A 10178-nucleotide genomic window follows, 5' to 3' on the forward strand; every position below is an offset into this window, starting at 1 on the left:
CAGCTAAAGCCATAGCCGAGAATGGGCCGTGCCGCTGGTTTTCAATGGACCTTATGACCATCTGTATCTAATAAATAAACAATACAGGTGCCACATCAAATTTCCCTAAGCCTTCACTAGGACTTTCTGACATCGATGGGATTAATGGAGTCACTCAACACTTTACAGAAATTGGAGAGGCGTAGTGGTTTCTAATCCCTGAAGTCTGGAATTTCGTAGTTGCTAAGATGTATATTGGGTAATTTCACTTAAAATAATATAGTCACGTAATGTCGTTAATAAATTTAAAAATCTGTTTTGGAGTTATTATCACTGACATGTCCTTTGCTAATATTTAAAAGAACACCATAATTTTTGAAATTTGCATTTTTATTTTACAATAATATTAACTAGGTAATTAAGTACATTTTAATAGGCATTTGAACAAAACGACCCGTAAATACAACAAACATTTGAGTATATAAAGCGCTCCCTGGAGTACTCTTACTAAATAACACCAAGTAAATTCCAACATGGTCACATTTAATTTTATATTACTATTTGCTATTGTAGCGGTTAAAGCCATACCAGAGTTTCAGTATGATTTAGAAAAAGCTGAAGAATATTTTCAGGACTTTATCGAGGAATACGGAAAAGAATATGCAAATGGAGATGTAAAGGCGAGAAAATTCGAAGTGTTTAAAGAGTCACTACAGATGTATAACAAGATGAATATGGAGCAATTGAATGCTAAATTTGGTAAGTCATTTTAATTCACTCTCAGTCAATAAATACATTAAGCGTTGGGTACAAGATATATTTTGTGCAATGATTTCGACATATTTATCGTTAACGAGTTGATGTTTTTAAATTAGTTTTATTAGCAAAATTCTGTAATCTGTTTCCAACATAATTGTATAATGGTTATGGTATATCAAAGACTGATCCAAATCATATATTTAATATAAGGAACAGCTGCACAATGTCACTATTTTCTTTTTACACTTTTTTTAGGTGTTCATCAACACTCAGACTTGACCAGAGAAGAGTTAGGAAAGGTACGAGACGGCTTACTTCGTATGAGCAGCTACACAAATTGCACGAGTCGCGGAGCGCCAGCGGTAAACCCGCCGGAAGCATATGACTGGCAACTGCAAGGTTCCGCTGTCACTTCTGTCAAGGACCAATGGTGTGGAGATTGTTATGCCTTCACTGTTACAGGTAAAACAAAATCATCAGTTAACAGACTCTGAGCTTCTTATTGAGGTGAAAAATGCTTTCGTTTTGGCGCCTTAATATTCCAATTCTGTGTGCTTCTTAATACGTGCTGTACACATCTCTCTTTTTTCTTTAGTCTGCTATATACATAGTATTATATATAATTATATTATCTTTTCAAACAACGACATGTAAGTACCCAATCATATTTTTGTTTAGGTAATATAGAGAGTCAGTATGCAAAGAAATACGGTAAACTGGTGAATCTATCAGAGCAGCAAATAGTAGACTGTGATCGCACAAATCATGGCTGCCATGGAGGTGATATGGTAAAGGCTATAGAGTAAGTAGTTATTTGTGACATAACTTGTGAAGAAGCAACGAACTTACAAATATGTTTTAGAAAAGTCCATGATATTGATATATATATATAAATTTTTAATACGCAAGTAATTTGTTTTTACATTATGTGGTTTATTTTTTAAATTTCTTTATTTAGGGGATGCAATGTGTTCGTTGTCTGTTTTTGAAAAATAAAATGTATATTAAAAACAAAACTAAAAATTTCACTTGTGATTTATAAGCGATTGCATCGATGCAATCGCCTATATACATTTTAACGCTTATTTTCAATTGGAATTACATGAGAGATTTCTGTTTTAAAAAACGAACTTTTTTGATTCGGTTCGTATCTGAGTGTCTTTGTTGAGTTTAAACAAAGTGTTCGTATTATTCTAATATTTGGATGCAAGTAGTTTTTTGCATAGTACAGGTGTTTCAACATTATCTCGCTTTGATTGGAAAAACAACATTCCATTTCAGGGAAATAATAAGAGTTGGTGGACAGATGAGTCTAAATGATTACCCATACAGAGGCTCCGAGGGTGATTGCTTATTCAATGCCAGTAAAGTACAAGTTAAAGTGACTGATTGCGTTACTTACGATCCCAAAAATGAAGATGATTTGGTCAAAATGCTTTACAATCAAGGTCCAATTGCCGTAGGTATGTAAAGTAAGAACGAAATGTCAGCTTTAATATTTTTTATGAGGTAGTTAAATGGTGAGTGAGATATTGCTGCAGAACATTCAAATTAAAGTGCATATCAAAGATATGTTTCACCTGACAACGGCGACACCAGAAGGGGGAATAATCCCCTCTTTGAGCCATTTTGTAACAGAGTCGGTTCCTCAAGCAGCTGCGCAGTGCGGGAGGAGTGACAGTTTCCGTAACAATTATTATTACAATTGTACATTTTCAATCAACTTGCTATTGAAAATCGTCAGAGATATCTTGTTGAAATTATCCCGTGTGAAGCGCGTCTTAACTGGTACGTAAACTGCCATGCCTCCCGCACCGAGCAGCTACCTAAGAAACCCACCCCGCTAAATGGTAGGTCTGTAATTGCAATGACATTGTCGATACAGCGATGTCTACAGTTCTGCACTGTGCGCTATATCACCATCTTTGCATTTCTCTTTAGTGTTTATATACAAAGTCATATTATAATTTCTTTAACAGTTTGTTTAACAATTTCAGCCATGGATTCTACTGATTTGCACCCATACCGTAGTGGTATCATGAATAAATGTAGGATGACGAAATGCAAACACGGCGTGCTTTTGGTGGGCTATGGCGTTGGTGAGTTCGTACTACTATAGAACTTAAATTCCAGTTAAAAGACTACAGTTACTTCAGCAATAACTAAATACAACACTTGTACAAAATCGAAAAAAAATTAAATTCAAAATAATCTTTATTTCAGTAAGCATTATTACACTTGAAATCGTCACATTGGTTAAACTCTACCGCTCATTCGTAAGGCAGATTCCCCTGAGAAGGATGAGCAAGAAACTCTAGGGGTTGCTTTTTGTAAATAACATTTGTACGCAGTCAACATTTACAATATATTTTTTATTGCTTTCAAACATCAGAGATCGAGATTTTTGTCATCCAAGTACGCAGAAGTTGAATAAGAACCTTTAGTATAAAGTTTTTGTTTCGCTATAGTTTTAAACCTCGTGAATGGCAAATTTCGTATATCAACCGGAATCTTGTTGCAGAAACGTATACATTGCCCCTTAACTGATTTTTTGACTATGTGAAGACGACTATCACGAACAGCTAGTTTATCTTTGTTCCTCGTATTGTTATTATCATGTCTGTCACTATTTTTCATAAAGAGATTACTATATTCCTCTTAACATAAATTACATTTTCATAGATGTACTGCGACGCTAGTGCAAGAATATTAATTTCCTTGAACTTAGATAAGTATCTTTGAGAGATCTCAAAGATACTCTGGGGCCCAGATTGTAAATTGCCATACCGCAAGTTTCTGCAGGACAAAGATTCTTTTGATATCGGCGGCATTACCCCAAAGTAAAATGCCTTGTGTCATTTGACTGTGAAAGTAGCTAAAGTATACCAATCTAGCGGTTTCGACGTCTGAAAGTTTCCGTATTTTTTTAATCGCGTACACTGCAGAGCTGAGCCGTTTTAATAACTTACTTATATGTGGACCCCATTGCAATTTAGCATCTAACGTTATACCTAGAAATAAAACTGTATCCACAAGATACAATTTTTCGTTTCTAATTACAGTGTTTGTAACAGTCTCTCTAACATTGGGTAATGTAAATTTTACACAATTTGTTTGGACAAATTTGAATAATTTGCCTTTGGATTATATTCATGTCATGAATGATGCTTATTAATGTCACCGAACCACTTAAAGCTCAGAAATTTAAAATTCATGTTTTGTTTATTACCAATGGTCGTAAAAGGTATTCCACTAACTATTAAAACCTCCAAATATTCATTAATTACTTCTTCGAAATCCAGATTTCCGGAAATGGTTTTATTATATCGTTGGACAAACTAGTGACCTAAGAAGTCGAACTTGGATTTTAAAGTAATTCTAATGGTGCCATGTAAAAAAATGCAGTAGATAATTGACAGTCTTGTCCGATCCGTCAATGTGACCGTCAATATGCGGGGTATTTATAGCTAGGGAGGGGCGGAGAGTTACCATTCTCATTGCTTTTTTATTCTCTGCTTTGGTAAAAGGTCAGTTATCTACATTATCAGTAAGTTCAACTTTCTAGGTCAGTAGTTTGGTATTACGATGCAGTAAAACCATTTCTGGAAATCCGGAATTCGAGTCGCTCCATGTCGCTCCTTGTAGCTATATCTTTTATACGTGGAACACTTTTTTCAGACCATTGTTTATTACTAAAGCAAGTAATTACATTTTGTACTAAGAAATTTTTTTTTTATTCAGAGGGCAACACAAAATTTTGGAGATTCAAGAACTCTTGGGGAACAAATTTCGGTGAGGACGGTTACTTCCGCGTTGAGCGCGGAAAAGATTTGTGTGGCATTTTGGACTGTCAACTCTGCTCTGCTATTGTTGGATAAGCATTACCCCAATTATATCTTACAATCGTCGGTTTGTCAGTTATGTATCATGTTATACAAGGTGCAACTTTTACAATTTTTTGATTCTTGTGTAAATAAACGTTTGAAAATAAAAATATCGTGTTCATATTTGACATTTCTATGATTCAACTTGTAATATCTCGTTCAAGTCTTATTACAGGTCATGTTTAAAAATAAATTTAAAAAACCTACATCAAAATTCATTCATCCCCTAGTTTGCCACCTTTACAGGTGGAATATTTTCTTCAAATTTAAATGGGACCACCACTGAAGTACCCTCTTTCGAATAAAAAAGGAATCATCAAAATCGGTTCACAAATTTTTTCACAGTCGGTTAAAAATTTCCGTGGTGCCAAAATGTTCAATATACCAGAATATACATATATCAATTGTTCACTGGAATTCAAGTAACATTAAATTAGTACAGCCTTTGCATACATATTTGGATTACTATTGAATTGCCCATGTACGATTGCGTTCTAATACTTACGTTACTAATTATATTAGCCTGTATTGCATGCTATCATAAATAAATATATTAAATTTTCTTCTTTTCGTATCAGTGGCATACCCTGCTTAACCATCGTGGTGAATGGATTTACCACAGAACAATAAATAATGAAAGAGATCATCCAGTCTCGTCGAGAGTCCATGGTTCGTGGTTATTTGACACTTAAGGCGGTCTCCGATTAGGGCGATGCCAATCTTGTCAATTTTAACGCTACTAAAACGCAAGCATATCTGTTCTTCACAAAATGGAGTCCCTTTGAGCTGACTCCGACTTTTCGTGATATACACGTCTTCAGCTGCTTGAAATGGACCTGTCGTCCAATTTTAACTACGGCAGATACATAGAATCCATGGCCAAAAATGCAGCCAAAAAGCTTGGCACCCTTTCCAGGGTGAGGCGTTACTTTACACCGGGACAGTTGCCTCAGCTGTACCAAGCATAAGTCCGATCGTGCATGGAGTACTGCTGCCACCCGTGGGAAGGCTCTGCTACATATCAACTGGCCACCATGGGTTCAATCGACAAGCGTGTCAAGAGGTTCATAGGTGACGCGGAATTAGTAGAGGCAAAGCCGCAGAGCCTTGAACATCGCCGTAAAGTTGCCTGCTTATCGGTATTCTACAGGATATATCACGGAGAGTGTGCGAGGGAATTACGCGAATTAATTCCGCCTTCCCCTTTCCATCATCGGGGGACCAGACGTAAACTGGGGTTTCACCCCTATGTTCCAAGGATTCGCACGAAGTGTTACATTTTTAGTTATGAAACACACCATTTTAAAAACAAACATTGGATTAAAGGGAACTGAATGGGAACGGTATTGCAAAAATATAGAAATGTGTAAAAAAATTAGTCTAAACTTTAGGCAAGATCAGCAAATCGATCCATATTGCTTTGGATTGATTTTGGTATATATGAGAACAGTGCAAGACGAGTTGTTGCGGCAATTTTTAGGTATGATTTTTTTATGATATCAAGTACCGGGACGAACATGTCATGCGCTTGGTGGTAAGCGCCACGTCTACCCGTAAAAGTTATCAGAGCTTTAAATCACAAAATTCTGAAGAGCACTTCGACTACAACCGTCACCCTGAGACATAAGTTGATAAGTCCAATTGGCCGATAATATCACCAGTACTTACCTACAGTACCTACCTTTCAAAATTGAAACGCAGTAATGTTTATATTAAATAAATAAGGTGACAGTACTTCCTTCCATCTTTCACTAAGAACTCTACTGTTTCTGAAAATTTTCAAAATCAAGATGTCAAAAAGTTACATTCTTCTCAGATATTCATTAATTAAACATACATAAGGACCGAACCTATTGCACGAGCCTCCAAATTAAAAGAAATCGTTGGTGGAACTATTACGGATCAATTAGCCACAGACATAGAATGGAATAGAATCACATGTCACACAATATTACAATTCAAAAACAGTGTCAAGGCATAATATGATTCGTCACTAACGTAAACAATAATAATGAATATAAATTAAAGTACACACGTCAAAAGTGTCTAGGGATCAAGTGAATATTTTTGAAATAAAAATTATTTAAGTAATATTTACCAAATCCAGTCTTCTAGGACGACTTCTTACTTTAATGCTTATGTTTTATTTAACCGCTTACCCCTATATTTAATTAAAATAAACTAAAATTGATGTTTTTGCAAATTGTGGGAAAAAACTCAAATTAACGGCTCCAATTAAATGACAAAAAAATGGCGAAAATGATGATTTTGCTCATTTTTATTGTAAAGATAAGAAAATTAATAATCTGTATTTTCACCATTAACACGAATCACACAATTACAGTGATTTGGCATGCTTAAGATGAGTTCATCAAAATCGCTTTGAGGAATGGCCGCCCATGCGTTTTGTAACAAGTCAAAATATTGTTGTAGAGTATGTACGGTATGCATACTCGGCACAGCTCTTCTTTGAAGCATATCCCATGCGTGCTCAATTGGATTGAGGTCTGGCGATTGAGCAGGCCACGGCAGAACGTTGATACGAGCTTCGGCAAGAATGCGTGTTACGACTCTAGCCGTGTGTGGACGTGCGTTGTCATGCATTAGTTGAAATGAATCACCCAACTGGCCTCGCAAAGGGATGATAACATCTGAAACAATCCTCTCTGCGTAAACTTGAGCATTGAGGTTACCCCTGATCCAAATGAGATCGGTTCTTCCGCCGATCCAAATACCGGCCCATATCATTATTGTTCCCCCACCATATGGATGAACTTCCTGACAATATCTCAAACGTTCATGACGTCCAGATGTTCTCCAAACTCGGGTACGTCTTGTATCCGGTCTCATACCGAAGCGGGATTCATCCGAAAAGCACACATAGCGCCAGTCTTCTTCCTCCCAGTTTCTGTGTTCGCGAGCCCATCGTAAACGGGTCCTGCGATTGCAGGGTGCAATAGGTGGAACTCTGAGCGGCCTTCGGGATCGCAGACCCACTTCACGTAAACGATTTCGGATTGTTTGATCGCTTATTAGCAAGCCTGAGGAGCTGTGGAGCCTCGTAACCAACATCATGGCGGTCATGGTACGATTCCGTCGAGCAGTATTTTGGATATACCGGTCCTGTCTGCGAGTCGTGATGCGAGATCGTCCTCCATGTCGCTCGGCCACGCTGCCCGTCATGCGATAGCGCGTCCAGAAGCGACTTATGACGCTCTGTGTAGTGTTAAAAGTGAAAGCCACAGCACGTTGCCTGGAACCAGCTTCCAACATTCCGACGGCTCGCATCATCACTTCTCGGGTTAAATGATGTCGTCTCTCCATAATAATGTAAATTGTTTCGGTTCCGATGCAGATATTGTAATGATTTTGTCAAAACACTATAACTCATTTTTATACAAAACTACATTGACAATCGATTTTCTTCTTATTATCGAATTTTAAACAATATACCTTATTTAAATGTTAAAACTCACTAAAAAGTATCAATAGCGATACAAAAAAGTAAATATAATTAACCCTAATTGCAGCAATACTCTTAAACGTACTTGATCCCTAGACACTTTTGATGTGTGTAGTTATATTATACACATACATGCAGAAAAACGCGTCAAACCTATATTTCCCCTCTTTTGCGTCGGGGATTAAAAATGGATTTGAAAATTCAGCTTTCAAGTTTCGTTATTGAGTTTGCCAGGATATTAGATCACTGGATGATAACAATTATTAATTAATACAAACTTTGGATACATATCTGCGGGCTATTGTTTGAATTGACTATGTAAATTTGCATTCTGTATATCTAATTACTTTAGCCTGAATTGTATGCTTTTATAAATAAATTACTCATTCAGTAATGTCGGTTTTGTTTTCAATAGTATACTCTTAATGCTAATGGGATCACGCGCAAATGGGACTGGATGCATATGGGAATGGATATATTTTATAGACCCAAGGGTACCAACTAAAATAAAACCAAGAAAAAAACTTTTGCTACATCATGTCACATTAAAGCAAGAAAATACAAAATATAATAAAGCATACGTTGATGTATGTGTGGTGTGGTCTCGAGACCGCAGCACTGGAATTGCTACGGGGTCTTTTGAATGACTAAAGTGCTCACATGTTCTATATATTTTGGTCGCGATACTTAAATATCAGCCGGTATTAATACTGGTAATTAATCATCAGGCGGAAAGTCGTTTGGTATCTAGTACAGAATTTTCCTTGCAAAAGTTGATAAGACGTGACCTCGTACTATGCCGCCTCTATGAACATATATATCCACAGTCACACCTGATTTTAAAAAATGTTGACAGTTCTGCACAGTAATTTTATCAACGTAAAAATTGAGGCGATAAACGAGATGAAAAGAAATAATAATAAATAATAATACTAATATAAAATGTGTAAAAACAGAAACTACATAAACCTACTACATAAAACTACATATTTTTTATTTCATCGTATTCGCTGCGATGATTAACTAAACGAGAAGGATAGCTATATGCGCAATTTCATATCGTTGTCCTTGTTCTTTAAAATGTATGACAATAGTTCATACCAAATAAGCAAAATTAGCCATATCAACTGAAATAAATATTGTCACTGGGAGGTTTATCACACATAATTCTACTGCCACTTTACGGGCACTGGTGTGCTTAGGGACACTAACAATCAAACCTTACCTATTTCTGACGCTAAGCAGTAATGTGTGCATTACTACTTTCCAGTTTTAAGGGTGTTGGTGAAATTACAGGCACATGGAGGTCCCATGGTCAACTTATGTCTCAAGGTGACTGGCGCAGTGGCTGTGCTCCTCAGATCTTTACAATTTAAAGCTCTAAGTAGACTTACTACTGTGTTAAACAGGCGTGTGGCTTTACTTGTTCGTCCCGTCACTAAACTTGGTATCATAAAAGAATGAACGCATACGCGTGAACACTATAAGACATACATATGGAAAACAACAGATATTTTATGAAAACACTTATAATTTTTTATTTTATCACTGATGTGATAAAACGAAAATAAGTAACAAACAGCTAATTTTTTTTTAAATAAACAGCTAATTTTTTCTGACCTTTTAAAGGTGACATGACTACTTTTACGACACTGCAAAATAGCTCATTTTAGAGGTAATGAATTCTGCTTATTTATTATTACGAATAATTGTAACGATAAATGCACTACATATTTCCTTTATCAAAATATATTATGTCACAAGTCTATTTTCGCGATTAACAGCCGCGTTTTTCACATTTAAAAATGTTTTTTATTATGACTGATATTTAAAAGGACACCATAGTTTTTGAAGATATAGAATAAGTTGACCCAATCCAACAAGAAACATTGACAGCTCACTATTTTATACTGTATTAAGCAGTATATTTAAACTACTATTTCTTTTACTTTAATTCCATGTAAAATTTTAATACGTTGATAATTTTCTGTGACTATTACGGACCGTGGTTTGAATTCATCTACTACATCACTAAACCAATACACGTCCCACTGCTCGGGTCTTCATTAAAGAGAGCGTCAAACTGAAACTCA

At 36.0% G+C, this 10178-nt stretch overlaps 1 protein-coding gene across 1 annotated transcript; it reads left to right on the top strand.

Moving 5' to 3' along the window:
* The first annotated feature begins 471 nt into the window (after positions 1-471).
* On the top strand, positions 472-4707 carry LOC113240207 (zingipain-2-like). The gene is made up of 6 exons (XM_026477458.1): positions 472-738; positions 994-1200; positions 1417-1540; positions 2020-2201; positions 2736-2837; positions 4480-4707. Exons 1-6 carry the CDS (start codon positions 513-515, stop codon positions 4614-4616), a joined length of 978 nt encoding a protein of 325 aa, XP_026333243.1. The 5' UTR covers positions 472-512; the 3' UTR covers positions 4617-4707.
* The last annotated feature ends 5471 nt before the right edge of the window (positions 4708-10178 follow it).

This window comes from Hyposmocoma kahamanoa, unplaced genomic scaffold, assembly GCF_003589595.1.
Source record: "Hyposmocoma kahamanoa isolate Upper Pololo Valley unplaced genomic scaffold, ASM358959v1 122, whole genome shotgun sequence".
Lineage (NCBI taxonomy): Eukaryota > Metazoa > Arthropoda > Insecta > Lepidoptera > Cosmopterigidae > Hyposmocoma > Hyposmocoma kahamanoa.